The following is a 17393-nucleotide window of genomic DNA, read 5'->3' on the forward strand; positions in this document are numbered from 1 at the left end:
CCGTCAGCATGGCTGTAGACTCTTTAGGATCGTTGAAATATAACCTGTTGACTAATGATCTTCTTAAGGGGTCATCACTTGTTCAAACATGGCTGTAGTAATATCAGGAAAGAGAAAAACAAACTGTGTAGACATTTCTACAAATGAATCGATGTTAAATCCTGTTACCATCAAAGTATACTTCTAATATCAAGTGCTGCAGCAGATATTTATGTTTGAATACAGACAATGAACTTTAGGAACACGTTAGATGTGTGCGATGAAATTACTGGAACAGCGGTCACCCTAATCCGATGCCTGAACCACCTCATCTGGCTCCTTTCGATGCAAAGTCGCAGCAGCTCTTATCCAAGCTCTCTCCGGATGTCCACGCTCCTACCTCTATCTCCTCTGGGTCAAAATCTGCTTTGACAGAATCAAGTCAGTTGTTGTTAGATAGCCATGCTATCATTGTTAACAATTTACAGAGCAGGAAAACAATTCCACACTGTGACAATACTGTTTGACAAACCAGCCTAGTACTTAACAAAACAGGTGTGTCAGTTTAGTCAGTATGAAGTGCAAGAAAGTTCACATCTGGAGGAGGGTGGATGGGTTGAACAAATGTGGGAGTTTCACCCAGGAGACCAAGAATCAATGGTGACTTATTGCTGAACTTGATGCTTAAACCTAACCAAACTGCAACCATTTCACAACATTAATAAGGTGTTTATTATGACGTCCTTTCCCGCACATCCAAACGTCATAATATGCAGCATCTCTAATGCGTTAAACGATGATGTGAAAGCTTTAAATGACACATGAAATGTCGGCAACCACTGTGGTGTTCTGTGTGACACATATGGAGTTTTGAATAGAACATGATAGAGACATACACATAGACATACAAAACACACAGATTACACAGACAGTATTGAATGTTTCTGTGCCACCAGATAAGGTCGGTTTCAGGTCGGCCTTGACCAAGATTAAGGAGTTGAGCACACACACACCATGCAGGCTCATGGGAAACACACAGGCAATATTACGTTCACGTGACGCTCAGAACACGGACATATGATTATAAGAAAGTACAAGACAGTTGGGTCCAGATCTGGTGATTTGACTATGTAACAGTGATGTACTGTAAGAGTGATGTAAGAATGGGTATAAAAGGTTGTGAAAAGGAAAAATAAAGAAAGGTTCGGATTCGTTTTGGAAGTTTTCTCCACAACACCTCCAAACATTCTTTCATTGTTTGAACCATCACATGCAAAATTATCTTTTAAATTATCATAATCTGGCATATATACGTGTTTATTCCATCAATATCAGTGACATGGACCATCAACAGCGACAGGATGTCCACCAAGAAGATGAGAACTTGTAATGTTTTGTACTGTAGGATGTCCACCAAGAAGATGAGAACTTGTAATGTTTTGTACTGTGAGGAGGTATATTTATAGTTTTTTACTGAAATATACATTTTTTGGGGGGGGCATGGATGTTATTTTGTGTGTAATTTACAGAGCAGGAATACAATTCCACACTGTGACAATACTGTTTGACAAACCAACCTAGTATTACCAAATGGTGTATGAATAACACATCGTTTTGTTAGTGAAAATCAAGAAAAAACACCCTGACTTCACGCATTGCTGTGTCAGTTTAGTCAGTATGAAGTGCAAGAAAGTTCACATCTGGAGCAGGGTGGATGGGTTGAACAGATGTGGGAGTTTCACCCAGGAGACCAAGAATCAATGGTGACTTATTGCTGAACTTGATGATTAAACCTAACCAAACTGCAACCATTTCACAACATTAACCAGGCGTCCTTTCCCGCCATAATATGCAGCATCTCTAATGCATTAAACGATGATGTGTAAAGCTTTAAAAAGTGTTAAATGACACATTAAATGTCTGGGAACTGTCTTTGCATGAATGATGCTGCCGTCTAAAATCAGATTATCCAGTGGACGTCAAAGTAGCCGACTAGTTGGTTCTTATTACCTTGTGATGGGTTATTACTTGTTACTGATTTATAAAGTTGTCTTAAGCACGTCAGGCCACCTTAAAAAGTACAGTAAGAAGGGGGCGGGTCCAAAAGTGTGCATTATTCATGTCGGAGGCAGAACCAGTAGGTGTGACCCAGCAGAACAAAAACATACATGAAAGACCAGCTCTGGTGTCTCTCTGTGAGCTTCCACACACACATATACACACACACACACCAGCCTCCTGTCTCTGCACTGAGGACACCCCCGTGTGTGTGTGAGAGAGACAGAGTGTGTCTAACTTTTTCTTTTTTTTGTGTGTGCTGGATCTTTAATCCATTTCATCCCAACAACTCCAAGAGGGAGCCTCATTCATTCATCCTCTCCTCTCTGCTTGTCTCACTGGGAAGAAAACCATGACAGACGCGGCGACCAACATGCGGCTGAAGCTGCCGATCATCTGCTTCACCCTGGAGATCATCCTCATCATCCTCTTTGGCGCGATAGTGCAGTACGACCACGAGACGGATGCAAAGCAGTGGCATAGCAAGAACCACTCTGACTATGACAACGACTTCTACTACCGCTACCCAAGTGAGTGCCCTGTGGTGGTCTGCAGGTTCAGGGTCAGAGGTTACAGAGAGCTTTAGGGGTCAAGATGCTTTGATTCCCAAGCTGTACTTTAGATGAAGCAACAGTTCTCAAATATATTGCAAATTAGTAGTGTGGTGGGTGTACGGATGCTTTGATCCATTGTATTTTCTTGTGAAATACCAAAGGTAGACATCACAACACAACTATCTATGCAATGTCTTTTTTACTTTTACAATAAATTGCATGTTCATTGGAGAAAAGACTACAATTCCTATGATGCCGTTCTACCTTTGCACATAACCAAGCCAGCAAACGACTTGAAAAGTCAGTCCCAAAAGTCACTGAGCTTTCAATCTCTGTGAACAATGATAGCTGTTGATTTATATATATGATTTTTTTAGTGTTTCAACGCTGGTTTCCAAACGTGAATCAAAAGTAGATTCTTAGTTTATGAGATACTACAAAAAGGAAGCATTCACACATTATTTATAACCCAAACCTACGTGTGTCAAAGCTGTGATTGAGTTGTTAAATCGGGGAGTGGCAACTTTTTCTTCTGCACGCTATAAACAGTAGCATCAAAATGTTTTGGGGGTGTCTCTTTTTTAAGCATGTAAGACTTAAGGATCTCATTTTACTTTCAGAACCTTTTTTGTCTTTCTAATGATGCTTAATTTTCCTCTCTAAGCTTCTGTCTTCTCTTGCACGCTCTCTGCGAGTTTACCTGTAAGTATTCCATTCTTGCATGTTACCCAACCTTGTTTACACAGTCACAATATTTCTACGTTATTATCTCATCAGGGAAGTTTCTGTGTAAAGTGATGAGAAGCTGCTGGGGCCTCTGGTTTCGCTAATTGGATGAGTGCAAAAATAGAAACGTCTTTCACTCCGCTGCTGTCCCATAGAGGCCCATCCACTGATCGTTAATTCACTGATTTATGTTGATTGGTGGCGTAGGATAAAAGCTCACAGGCAGGGTGGGAAAACACAGGCTGTGAAATGCCCATTACTGCTTTCATGAAACATGTTTACTGTTCATACAGAACATGTTTTCTGTTTTTATCATTGACTTAACTAATCAATAGAAGGTGGCAAAATTAATATATAGCAGTAGAGTGTGAATATGTGGTTTGTTTTAGATTTTCAGACTTTAAAATGACATTATTTATCCCTGTTTTTTTTTAATTATAGCTCATTCTGCAACACATGCATACATTAGAAAAAGAATGTAACGCCACAGTGATTAAGTTATCAACATAAGGGAATCATTTTTAATTAAAAATCATGTTTCTTCTCTTTTGTTTCTGTCTATTGTTGCAGGAAAACTTTACAGTTCCACCTTAACAAATCAATCTTAAGTACCTTGTGGGCACGCCTTAACAAGTCAAACACTCTCACTTTCTTAGATGGGCGTTTCTCTCGCTCCCTCAGGTGTGTGTGGCATAGTGTCCCTGAAGGCAGAGCAAAGAATGATGGGAATGTAAAGAGAGAAGCTCTCTTCTTATCTAATGTTGTTTAAATGTCCAACATGCAGCCTTCATCCTGCAGGCATGACTTTAAATGTGTCCCTCCACACTTCTTCTTGTCAGTCAACTGTTCACTTTAAATTGTGCGATCAAACATGAGCTGAACTAACCTGCAGGCTCTGCAGGCTGACAGGAACAGCAGTACTGTTCCTTAATCTAACAGCTCATAAACTAAATATACTATGCTTAACTTTGAGCATGTTTAAATTTGACTTCACTGTTTCACCTTGTTTTTCTTCTCAGCTTGAAATTATTCAAATGAAAGAATTAATATTATATGCACACATGGCTCACTCTTTATTACAACTTACTGAATTCAGAATGTTCAAAACAAGTTTTTTATTATTTAAAGATTATTATTGATAGTACAGCTGAAGATAAACAGGAAGCAGAGAGAGGGGGAGTGACACACAGTAAAAATGTCCAATGCAGGATTCGAACCGGGGCCAGCTGCAGCAAGGACTATAGCCTCCACACACGGGGCGGCCGCTTAACCCACTACACTACTGACCGCCCCTCAAAACAAGTTTTAACGTCTTCTCGGTGCAGTCTGATATAATATGGGGACTCATATGTTCATCAAATCTACTGTATAAAAAGATATATATGTGTGAGATAGAGAATATATATTGGCTATATTTCTGGAGCTGATAATAGAAGTAGCTAAGAAGTGAGCCATCTTGCTTCCTTCTATCAGCCAGAAGGTGTGAATCAATCAGCTAGTATGCAAACACACTGAGCTCAGGTAAACAATGAGCATTGCATGTTGATAGCATTTACCTGAAAGCCAAAGCCACAGTCTCTAAACGAGAAGAAAAAGAATGAAGATGAATAATTTGAGCTGATGCTTCTGATCATTTGTCAGTGCCTCCCGAAACTGAAACAAATACAATGTATGATTGTTTTGTTCTGCCACATCATGGGCATGGCTAAAACAAACCATCAAATCAAGTAGACAGGATGTGAACCGTATCCTTGTGAAGTCTAATATTTAATTTTCCAATATTTTCCTAAGACCTGCCTCCACCCCTGGCACACACAAGACGCATTGTTATCCAAGCCAAATGACAGAAAATATACCATAGGTTGGTAGGAACTAACTGTCTCTGCAGCACCAACAGACCGTCTCAGGTTAAAACAATAAGAGCAGAGAGTAAAGGTCCATTAGATTTAATGGCTTCACATAATCTTTAACCTGAGACCTTCACTGTCACCTTCATGTTTCACGGCTGTGTATACATAACCTCCATCCTCCATCGTTATTGCATGCCTGGAAAAAATAATAAACAGGCAAGTTCACACACTACAGGGCATGTTAGAGACGGGCATACACACCTGACAGGATCACGTGCAGCTCGTAAATCTTGTGTTGGTGGTCCCATAGTAAGTGTATTGTCTGTTCTATATGTTCCTGTGAGATAAGGACGGTATGTCAACTGAAAATACGCCTTGCAAGTCTTGTGCAACAGATCACCTGAAGGTGAACGAGGCAGACAAGTGATGAAAGAAGCTGTCCTTAGCTTGTCTGAGAGGTCACAGGTTCGATCCCTGCAGCGGAAATTTTTTTTCCTGTTGAAACTATCTGTGGATTACTAGTGGTAGTAGCAGTAGACCTGAACTTGAATTGATTCTTGCTTGCACTGAAAAAGACAGAATACAACATGAAACAACATAGCAATGCAGATCCTGTTAAGTTTTATCTAAGCTTGACAGTTTATCCCACATCTCAATTTTTTTCTACCTCTTTCCCAGAGTGGCATCCAGCAGTGCAGACATTTTCCAGCTTTAAAGCCTTTTGTGATTCAGATGAACCATCCCCCCTTTTTAAAAGATCCATCTAAGAAATCCATTTGTACAGATTTCAAGAGAGACTTTTAGTGTCCCATGGCGGTTCTAAATGAGCCTTAAAGAATATGTTTTTATCCCATATGCATGAAATAAATGAGAGAAAATATCACACTCTCTCATTTTGTGGAATTTCTGGGCCTCGAAATGATCAAATGCAGCTTCAATAGAGCTCCAGTGACAGTCAAGACTCTAATTCTACCCAGCAGAGCCTGTCATTGCTTTGATTGTATGGTGTCAGTACATGTATCTGGGCCAAAATGCCAACGGGGACACTGGCAACACCTCCAGGCCGGCCGTGCCAATAGACAGTCACCATGGTGACAGCAGCCACGGCACAGTGCAATATTGTGTGCGGCGATTTGGGACAAATGAGGAGTGTTATAAAGCAGTGCACACAAACTGTGTGAACCAAGACAATGAGGGTGGAAGGACACATCAGGTTGCAAGTTGAGAGAGTTTATCATGCTTCCTTTTTAGAGTGCTTCTGCAAGTCTGCAGTGCATTGGACCAACTATGTTTTGACAATATCGAGTCATAAGCACTAACTGAGTTTCTAAACATGAATATCACTATAGAGGGCCACTTTAGAAATTGTCTCGAGTCACACTGTGCAGGTCTGCACAGCTGAACCTGAAGCTTATGTAACTGTGCTCATTCACAGGCTGTTTTCAATGACAAAGCCCTCAAGTGACTCAGTTGTTGGCAGTGATTGGATGTTTTTGTTGAGGCTTTTGAGGAGCAAATATGAGGTTGATCTAAACGACGGGTATCCTCAGTGAAGTGCTCTTGCCGCTCCACAACAAGGCTTTTCATCTTATATAATAACTCAGGCGGGAAGTTGAAGAGGTTTTACAGTTATTACTAATGTAATTATTTGTATATGTTTGTAACTGGAAAGTCACATCAGAATCAATTAGAGATGCAATGACTACCAAACAAGCAATTAAAATGGCATTTCTTCATAATGTTCCAATATTTTAAATACCTTATCAATTAAGTGAAAACATATTTACATATGTACATTTACATTTATAGCCCTAGAGATAATAGATAAACAATAGATTGCCATAATCTTGCCTGTCACTCACAGACAGCAGAGTGTCATCTGCATAGCAAAGAAAGTCAGTACTGTGCTTACAAATGTTTCTTTAAACAAAATTACTGTAGTGGAAGTTTAAACTAGTTTGTCTGTTTAAACTAGTGGTCCCAGAATTGAGCCTTGTGGAACTCCACATTGAATTTTGAACGTATTACAGGAAACGAGTTTAGAGTTGTGAACTTTTCCAACTTGATATCTCGAAATACAAGGACAGCATTTTTTTTCTCAGACGATGTGTTTTTGTGCAATTTGTCCGTCATTCTGTTTTTTCCTTCATGTTTTGGTCAACATGCTGTGGATCCTTCAGCCATCAGGGTCCATTTAGCGTTTTCACCACATAAAACAAACAACTAACACAAAACATTGGTGCCTCAGGCTCATCATTTCCATAATCTTAACCAGTGTTTTCTACATTGTGCAGGTTTCCAGGATGTGCACGTGATGATCTTCATTGGTTTTGGCTTCCTCATGACGTTCCTGCAGCGCTATGGCTTCAGTAGTGTGGGCTTCAACTTCCTCATCGCAGCCTTCGCCCTACAGTGGGCCACGCTCATGCAGGGCTTCTTCCATGGTTTGCATGGAGGCAAGATCCACATCGGTGTGGAGAGGTATGCAGGAACATTTCGAAAACACTGATCTGTTTGCTTTTAGCTCGAAATCCTCTCTCTTAGACTTCAAAGCAGGCCTGCACACATCCTGAGGCCACAGAGACACACATACATAAACAAATCAATTATGTTTGCTTTTGCCTACTCCCTGACAACAGCTCATACGCAGTATAAAGAAAAATGCAAAAACAAACCAGCATGCCAGTGGACTAATCCTTGAATTCCAGTGGGAGACGAATAAATAAAGTTGCACCAATATCGTGTTTAGAGAAAGAATAGAATGAGGTTAAGAAGACAATATGAGTGCAAGAATATCACACCAACCAAATGATATCAAGTTAAAGGTATTTTACCTGAAAGGCCCGAGATCCTCACTCACACAAGGTGGTTCAGGGTATGACAAAGAGTGAGAGGAAGTAACATAACTTTGTACACTGCTTTTCCTTGATGTGCCATCAAAGTCTGGTGATGTGGTGTAAAGCACGAGAAGTTCTGTGTATGGAGCAGGTTCAGGATGGATGCATTACTTCTAACTTGACAGTGCGGGAGGATAAATGATGCTACATCACCATAATTTGAAGCATAGGATCACTGACCAAGCTGCACTGAGAAAGAAGAAAAGTAGCCTTAGGAACACCCTCACGCCCTCCACATGCTCTATACTCACGTCTTCTCTTAAACTCTTTCAGTATGATCAACGCTGATTTCTGCACCGGCTCTGTGCTCATCTCATTCGGAGCCGTTTTGGGTAAAACCAGCCCTGTCCAGCTGCTGGTCATGGCGATGTTTGAGGTCACGCTGTTTGCTGTCAATGAGTTCATCCTGCTGTCACTTCTGGGGGTGAGTTACAAAAAAACAGATGTACTCTAGCAGTAATTACCTGAAGATCTCCGTGTGACAATTTGATTAATCAAATATGTCAACTTTACTAACTTTGTTTCAGACCAAGGATGCTGGAGGCTCCATGACCATCCACACGTTTGGAGCCTACTTTGGCCTGATGGTGACCCGAATCTTGTACCGGCCCAACCTGGATAAGAGCAAAGACAAAAACAGCTCAGTGTACCATTCTGACCTGTTTGCTATGATTGGTAAATATCTCCCAGTGCTAGGGTTAAATAAATTCTGTTTGTACTGCCATCTAATGGTTGCCACACGCAAAAATCCACATACACAGATTGGTAATGTCAGGTGTGATATATTCAAACAAACATACCGAGGTCAGCTTTTCCTTCATTCTGTACAAGATTTATTGTGAAATTCAGTTTTTCTTCACATATTTCAAGTAAACTTGATGTCTCATGTTCAGAAAACAAATTCTGAAAGATTTTCCATATGTGCTCATTATTTTTGATGATTCTGTCTGGAGTCATAAAGCTTATTATCTGATGACTTTAGAGTCAACTTGACAACTTCAGACTTTTGGGATTTTATGTCCGCTCCAATCCCAAACATTACATTACAAACATTAAAATAATGATGAAATTAAAAAGGTGTGCAGCAAATCAGACACATTCCGTGGAGTGTAAATACATGTGACTTGACTTATTTAAGACTGAAAACACAAAGTTTAGCACTCAGACTTCATTTGAAACACGAACATGTTGCACCATGTTCACAGTTGCACTGTCCTGCTTTTTGGAAATACCACTTGTGGAATTGCTCCATGCAGCTTTTGTAGTAATAAACCAGTTAAACGCTACATCCTAAATGTTGTGCTTCTCAGGTACCATCTACCTGTGGATGTTCTGGCCCAGCTTCAACTCTGCCATCACCGCTCATGGAGACGATCAGCACCGCACAGCCATGAACACGTACTACTCCCTGGCAGCCTGCACACTGGCCACCTACGGCATGTCTGCCCTCACGGCACACGACGGCAAGCTGGACATGGTGAGGACACAGAGTTATCTTTACTGAACTGAAACTGTGGTTTCCAAACTCACATTAAATCGTGAACAAAGAGTACCCATTGCTCATGAATTGGCCTTTAAGAGTTGAATGGAATCAAAATGACACGTGTGCAAGGGGAAGAGCTAGAACAGTGTGGAACATCTTGAATTCCTCTCAGCAGGATGGATCTCTGCTTATCAGAGTTAGATACACAAAAAATGTGAGTTGTTGTTAGGTCACATGGAGGATCACGTGAGTCAAACCCTGTATCATCGCTCAGCTGTCAGCAGTCAGTCATCCTGAAATAAAGACGCGACTGATAGTGATCAACACTAAGAGTGAATCGTATTCAGTGCAGGAAGTCGATAAAGGAGTGTACATACCGAAGTCAGCCGATGGGGGTCATCCTGTCTCTCTAATGCGTTCCACCTGTTTGCTGCCACATTTGCATGTGTTGAGTTTTGCAACATGTTACCCATTGTTTAAAAGGTGTCTGCTGTCGTATCAGAAAGTTTCATCTAATCACATGCAACGCATATTTTTTCAAGTCGCTCCCCCTGCAGCTGTGCAGATCCAATTTTCTCACAGCCTTTTTGTAGATGTAGGGATTTATCCCCTTCCCACTCAAACAGTCCACACCAAAGATCATTAATTTGAGCAGCTTTGCACAATGTGTCACGTTTTTTAGTCACAAATCTGTAATAAACATTGTGTTTTATTGAGGCACCTATTAAAATTTAGATTTATAATGACTTCGTACCTTTTGGTCTACAAGTACTCAAATATTAAACTTTCCTCTGCGTCTGCAAAAAGCTTAAACATGGTTCATAATATATAGTCAAGTCAAGTCTGATCCCCTTTTTACCCCCTCTTTAGGTCCACATCCAGAATGCTGCCCTAGCCGGTGGAGTCGCAGCGGGAACAGCTGGCGAAATGATGCTGACACCTTGCGGCTCCATGATTGTCGGTTTCTTGGCTGGCATCATCTCTGTTCTGGGCTTCAAGTACCTCTCGGTAAGGATGATTCAGCATTTTCTATTGCATGACGTCTATTCTGTGTTTTCAGTTGTTTCTGCAGTGAAACGGTCAAATGGCTGCTCAGATCTAATGACTGCAATAGAAACACCTGGAAAGCCTTTTCATATTAATGGATCAGGGATATGATAGAGCGCAGATGTAATCATACGTTTCATTACTGCTGTAATCAAACCTAACACAATCTACCACTCACTGAGTGATATTACATTTAAATATCACAGAGAATACAGTTAGGTGGGTGTAGTGTGGGATTTGATTTCCACTGAGAGCCACCTTTATAAAGAATATTAGTGCCCATGAAAGAGCTGGAGATGAATGTGTTCATCAGACGATATAAATTAAAGGCTCTTTTAGACCGCTGCGGTGTTGCAGTTCTGCTCCAGTTCCACCCACAACACTCACAAAGCCCAATGACCGCCATCATCATCTCTTCCTCTTTTCCTTCATTTTCAGACCATCCTGGAGGAAAAACTGAAGATCCAAGACACCTGCGGGGTCCACAACCTGCACGGCATGCCCGGCGTCCTCGGTGCAATTGTGGGAGCCGTGACTGCTGCCGTGGCAACCGCGGACATTTATGGAGAAGGGTGAACATTACATTTGTGATTTTGTGACCGCAAACACCTGATGCCTGGAGTGTTATCCCAAAAACATACAGCACAAAAACATGGGTGTCTCTAAGGAGGGAACTTACATGAATGCACAAGCAGAACCAAGGATATGTTTGGTCAAAGTTAGGTCGACTCTGTGTCAACTTCAATTTTATTTAGATAGTGGCAATCATAATAGAAGTTATCCCAATATTCTTGCCAGGCAGAGCCAGTCCAGACCACCATCTATATAATATTAATTTCAGAGACAGTTCCCACCATGAGCAAGCACTTGGCGACAGAGGCAAGGAACAACATGCTTTAGGAAGCAGAAACCTCGTGCAGAACCCGGCTCATGTACTTTGCATACTGCATACTTTATGCATTTGCTAATAGGGATCATGTGATATTAGCCTCTAGCATGTGAGCAAAGAGAAGATAAATGTAAAAGCAAGTCTCAACCGGAGTGTTTTCAGTAGCAGGAACAAAAACAGCAGCAGCGGCTCATCCTGAATTTCCACATTTTTCTGTGTGAATAAGATAATCTCTGCAGTGAGTGTGTTCAGCTCCAGATAACATCGCCGTGACTACAGTGACAGATCTCAGCTTTCTGCAGGCTGCTCTCACGCTGCTACTTTAGTGCAAAGTCAGCACGCAAGGCGCTGCTAAAAGACCCGATCTGTTGTATTAAGAGATCCGTAAAATGTGTTTTATTTTGTTATTTGAGTTGTTCAGTTAGTTAAAACGTCACCCAGACTGATCCCTGTGTATGTATTTGTTGAAGCTCAGCTGACTTTGTTGTTTTCCTTCCCCGCTTGTTTCAGCATGGCGGACGTGTTCCCAAAAGTGGCGAGTGGAGAAGTTGACGCGTCTTACCAGGGTGGCATTCAGGCCATTTCGCTTGCTGTCACCCTCGGCATCGCCCTGCTGGGAGGTCTTATTGTCGGTGGGTGTCACATCCTCCACGTTGAGTCAGTGTAACCTCAACATGTGTGCTGGTGAAGCCACAAAAAAGTTGCTTCAATGAATCAGTAAGCTTAACATGTCCTGTGTTTTCTTGTGTAAGGTTTCATTTTGAAGCTGCCCATCTTCGGCGCTCCTCCTGACACCATCTGCTTCGAGGACAGCATCTACTGGGAGGTGAGTGTTGATGGCTAATTAATAAATTTTGATTAAATTGTAACGTCTTTAGTCACAGCATTTCGCATTGTATCACATTACATGATTCTTTCAAGGAGACTTGGGAAACCACCAAGGTATTTTGCAATTAAAGCATTCATTTGGTGACTCAAGGCCTTTAAGCATTAAGCATTTACAACCACAGGGTGGCGATGTCACACTGACAGTCAGATAATCAGTGACTGCTCTGTCAGATGAGGCAGTGGGGCTGTTTGACCACCAGGTGGCACAAACTCACCCTCGCACGGTGTTATCAATCAGGTGGATTTACAAGAGCAGTATTCCTCCTGGATGATGTCACACCTTTTCACTTTGGGCTGACGTCATCTAGACTTCCCCCACAATGCAACGTGTCTGTGGCTCATCATGCTTTTGTTTTATGTGCATGTGAGTGCAGGTGTGTGGTGCACTTTGCAGAATTGCACATTGATTTATGCAGCTTTATTTGATAGAAAAGAGACATTTTCTCATTTTTTATTACAGGGGAATTGGATCAGTAACATTTCTCAACATTATATTTGGTTCTTTAACTGTTAACTGCAACATGAGACTCATCAAAGATACAGATAAGGATAAAATACTTCTATATTTTCATAACTGGCCCCTTGTAATGATTTTTCTTTCAGTCCTTTTTATTAATATTTGATTGATTCTGTGTGCAGGAATGACATCAAATAATAAGTAATAGGTTGCAGCTGTTTTCCATCCTCATCTCCGCTGTCATGTTTATCCATTTTTTTAATCTTTTTAATAAATATCTGACAGGGAAACAAAAGACAAATGCACACTACAGGCAGAACGTCAGAGAGACCTGAAGGGCTTTGACATTTAGAGCCAAATTAATGACATAAAACCAAGAAGCGGCTACTCGTGTGCACCTTGAAAAGTGACAGTGTATTTCTTCTGTAAAATGATGACCTGATGAGAAACTCTTCTCTCTCTCTGTCCCAGGTGCCTGGAGAAGAGGCACCTCATGACGGCCAGTTGACCGCCGTCAACACTGAGGAGACCGAGAAGCTAAGCAGTTAAACACACACACACACACTCTGAGGTTTTGACATCCTAGCACTTGAGTATTACACTCTTTTTTGCAAAAAAAAAAAAGCAAAAACGTGCCCACGCCATGCTCACGTCAACTGCCAAATATCTATTTTTACATGTGAGAACCCCCCAAAAGTCAACTGCCAAATATCTATTTTTACATGTGAGAACCCCCCAAAAATTATTATTTTTTACCCTGCAGAAACAAACAACCTCTTGGCACTTAAGCTTTACACCCTTTAGGTTGTAAAAAATACAAACACACATGCATTTTGCTCATGCCGGCTGCCAAATGTCTGTTTTTACATGTAAAAACTCAAAAGAATCACATTTTATATTCTACAAAAACAAAAAATCTCCTTTAAAAAAATATATATATTTGACAACTTTGCCCACTAGAGGTCGATCTAGAGCTTTACCACTCTTTGTGCTACAGGCCTGTGGGAAAAGACTGCATTGGGAAATGATGTGTCTATTTGATGAAGGCTGCTGTGTAATTGTCTCCTAAACCGGGCAAAGACGTGGTTACAGAATTTAATTTCAGCAGCCGGTTCGAACCAAAGACAAACAGACTCCTTCAGAGCCAGAAAACCTTCATTCAGTAGGAGAAAAAAAAAAGAAAACGGCCTCAATGAGTCTTGGGAAATATAAACATTAAAAGATGGATTACATTTTCACAGCAAACCATTAACATTTTCTTTATTTTAAATAAAGGACGTTCATGCAAAACAATGCAGAGGCATGACAATGTTTTTTTAATGTATTATCCTCCTGATACTTTAGGTTTGGGATTTTTCTACGATTTTATTTTTCATATTAAACTGTGATTAGTTAGAATAGAAATGTCACTGTTGGCTCAGTTATGTACCTTTATTATAACTGTATGTTGGACCCTTTTTTTTTGTTTTGTTTTTTAGATTGGCCTAAATCTATTTGGTAACAGCTGCATTCACTGTTTGAAACAACTTTATGTGAACTGAGAGTATGCCGAAACGGAACACTGGATTAGTTTTTGGCAAAATAAATTGTTCAAATGCATGTGTGTGTGTCTTATTTAATATATAACTGTATGTATATTTTAACTGTTTATAATGTATTATGATAAAATCAAAGATATCATGTCAAGATCGACAGAACGAAGGAAATAATTGATCAGTTACTGATTTAGTCATTTTATAAAATGTGGAAGCGGTGCAAGTGGCTTTGCAATGAAGTCTCTGTTTGTTATAATAAAAGCCAGTCAGCATTAGTTTGTTTTTTTATTTATTATTGTTTAAAGGCTTAATGACTGTGTAGCAGTCACAGCAGAAATGGTAAATGCTTCCAATCCAGATGGGGTTCATCTCTCACCAGGTAATTTCACTTTCGGGTGTGAAACCATCAAAGAAAGCTGGTGCCCTCAGAGTATGAGGGGTGATGAATGCCACTGAGGAAGAGGAGGAAGAGGAAGCAACTAACCATTCACTTAAATGGATATCCCAGGGTTAGGTTTAGGGGTACCACTTCCATGCACTCAGTTTGTCTTATGTTGAGAGATGTTAGGGCTTAACAAGGTTCACTGAAGATGAAACATAAAACACATCGAGCATTCTTCACCAACTTCTTCACAGGTTCACTCGTGAAGCGAAGGTGGCAAATCTGTAGTCACGGCACCTTTGCAGACACCATGGCACCGTCACAGTTTCAACCAGTGCATTGCAGGAGCTGTGACAAACACAGGAGACACCAACATCAATGAGTTTTGTTTTTTACTTGTGTCAATACATTTGTTGAATGTACTAAGGTTCAGGATGACCCACCAGCAAACACAACACACTCATCTTTTAGTTAACATGCAGATATTTTATTTTGTTGAAAGCCTCCAGCCATCCAAATCCAAACTATTTCAAACTGTGTCGAGTATCTGAGAACATGCATCGTGCTCGACATGTCAAGTGATGGCATTTCTGATACGTTCAACTAGCTGAAACTTGTAGTGACCGGGATGGTTTAGGACAAACGAAACTTAAATAGTGCCACGACAAAGTTCGACAAACCTCTGTCCACTGTTGTCACAAAGAAGACAGAAATCATGCCAAGACATAGATTTATTATTATTATCATCATGTTAAAATTCATCAGTGCCTCTTCAACTTCGCCAAAGTATAATAAGAATTTAAATTAGTCGCATTCTCCACAATTATTAGGAATCACTGGACGTCTAATCCTGTGCTTAGAACTGATCATTTGGACAATATGTCTTTTTTTTCCACACTTGCTACAAGACCTACATGTCTTTGCACTTTCTCATCATAGTTTATTAATCTTAATCTCTTTTCTATCAGTACGTTTGTTAAGTTTTAACTCTTGGTAAACAAACTATTAGCATATCTTAATGATGTCCTTTCTCTTTGCCTGCCTCTCTGTGGCATTAATCGCCTCTCATACTGTGGGCCCCTTGCAGGCTGCAGGGGCCCTCGCCTGACTCCCCCACCCCACACACACACAAACACATGATTTGGTGATGGTACCTCAGCGTGAACGGGCGCCGCAGCCTTTTCCCAGGAACGAGAAGACAGGTGGACAGCTGTTTACTGAATAGGCGCTCATACTGAAGAGCTTAATTGAGCTTCATAGGGCTAATTAAAATGCAGAGAAAAATAATCATGATTATGGTAATTATTCTTTTGTCTAATATGTCTTCCGGAGATGTGCTTGTTTGGCATCATACCTGCAATATGTTGAAGGCCCGGAAAAATAAAAATAGAATAGTCTTTTTGTGGTCTTCAAGCCTGCACAGCTATCATTATATTAGATGAAATGTTAATTGTTTTAATTTCTATTGCTTAAGATATATTCTATAGTGAGCTAGTATAATAACTGCATAATAACATGTAATTAAAAGCTGCAGAACAAATTGCCTTTGAGTTTGACCTAAATCATCATTCAGGGTAGAGCTTTTAGAATAAGGGTACTGTAGATAACGGCGCACAAAGCTCAGATCCTCATTGGTGTAGCTTGTATCGTAATGTCTATTATTCAGATAGACAATAAAGAAGAGTGATGAGAAATTCTCTCACTTACAGGGTTGTGGATTGAGGAGCCATACTATGTGTAACTTTAAATTTTCTGGGAAATTAGGTTAGTGCTGGGTGCTTTTATTTTGAAATTTAGGCTTAAATTCCAGTATTTCTGCCTGATACTTTTTACTCTTTACTTTTTTAAAATCTTTTTCCACACAAATGGTCACAGATGCAAAATTGGATTAGTAGAATATAATTAGCATTTTTTAATTTACACTTCTTCAACATTAGGGGGCTTGCTTCTGTTTATGCAAAGTAATAATTTACATTAACAAACCCTGTTTTAAAAAAAAAAAATCCAGGCTATGACCCTGCTTGATTACACTGTAATTATATAAAATCTCCCACCTTCCTTCAATGCAATATCACACGGTAATCCAGGAGGCCATATTATACTCTTGACCTTATCACCTCACTTCTCGAGATGTGGCCCTTGAGCAAGGCACGGCATGGGAATGGTGCTGATCGGCGCCTCGGGCTAACACGGGGGGTCGTTCTAAAGCAGCTGTAGCCTCTTGTGGCTCAGCCTGCAGCTTGTATGTGATTGTTGTCCGTAACACTTCTCTGGAGGTGAACATAATGGGTTAATAGGCTCCCTCAGGACCTCCTGGTTCCCCCTTTGGGACCTCTCAGCGCAGCTTACAGCCCTGAGGAGGCCGTAATGGGCCAAAGCTAAAAACCACTGTGGGGATCTGACACGCTGACAGAACGTGAGAGTTTGATAAAAATTCATGCTCATTTGTGTAAAAATTCATCTTTGGGGATAAAGTGATTTATTACCCTGAAGTTTGACCATGAAAATACCATGAAATGAGTATTTATACTTATATAGTTCTCCCATAAAAGTTCTCACAAACATTCTTATTAACTTGACATCTTTGCATTCCTTATTCACAAGACACAGTGATGATAATCCTTTGATTGCATAATTATTGCATGTGC

The 17393-nt window shown here is 40.5% G+C and overlaps 1 protein-coding gene across 1 annotated transcript; it reads left to right on the top strand.

Moving 5' to 3' along the window:
• Window positions 1-2164: 2164 nt before the first annotated feature.
• rhbg (Rh family B glycoprotein) lies at window positions 2165-13378 on the top strand. The gene is made up of 10 exons (XM_027287516.1): window positions 2165-2567; window positions 7462-7648; window positions 8338-8488; window positions 8592-8739; window positions 9375-9541; window positions 10418-10555; window positions 11033-11166; window positions 11994-12115; window positions 12236-12309; window positions 13300-13378. The coding sequence occupies exons 1-10, from the start codon at window positions 2390-2392 to the stop codon at window positions 13375-13377; spliced, it is 1377 nt and encodes a 458-aa protein (XP_027143317.1). The 5' UTR covers window positions 2165-2389; the 3' UTR covers window position 13378.
• The last annotated feature ends 4015 nt before the right edge of the window (window positions 13379-17393 follow it).

Source organism: Larimichthys crocea, chromosome XIII (assembly GCF_000972845.2).
Source record: "Larimichthys crocea isolate SSNF chromosome XIII, L_crocea_2.0, whole genome shotgun sequence".
Taxonomy (NCBI): Eukaryota; Metazoa; Chordata; class Actinopteri; family Sciaenidae; genus Larimichthys; species Larimichthys crocea.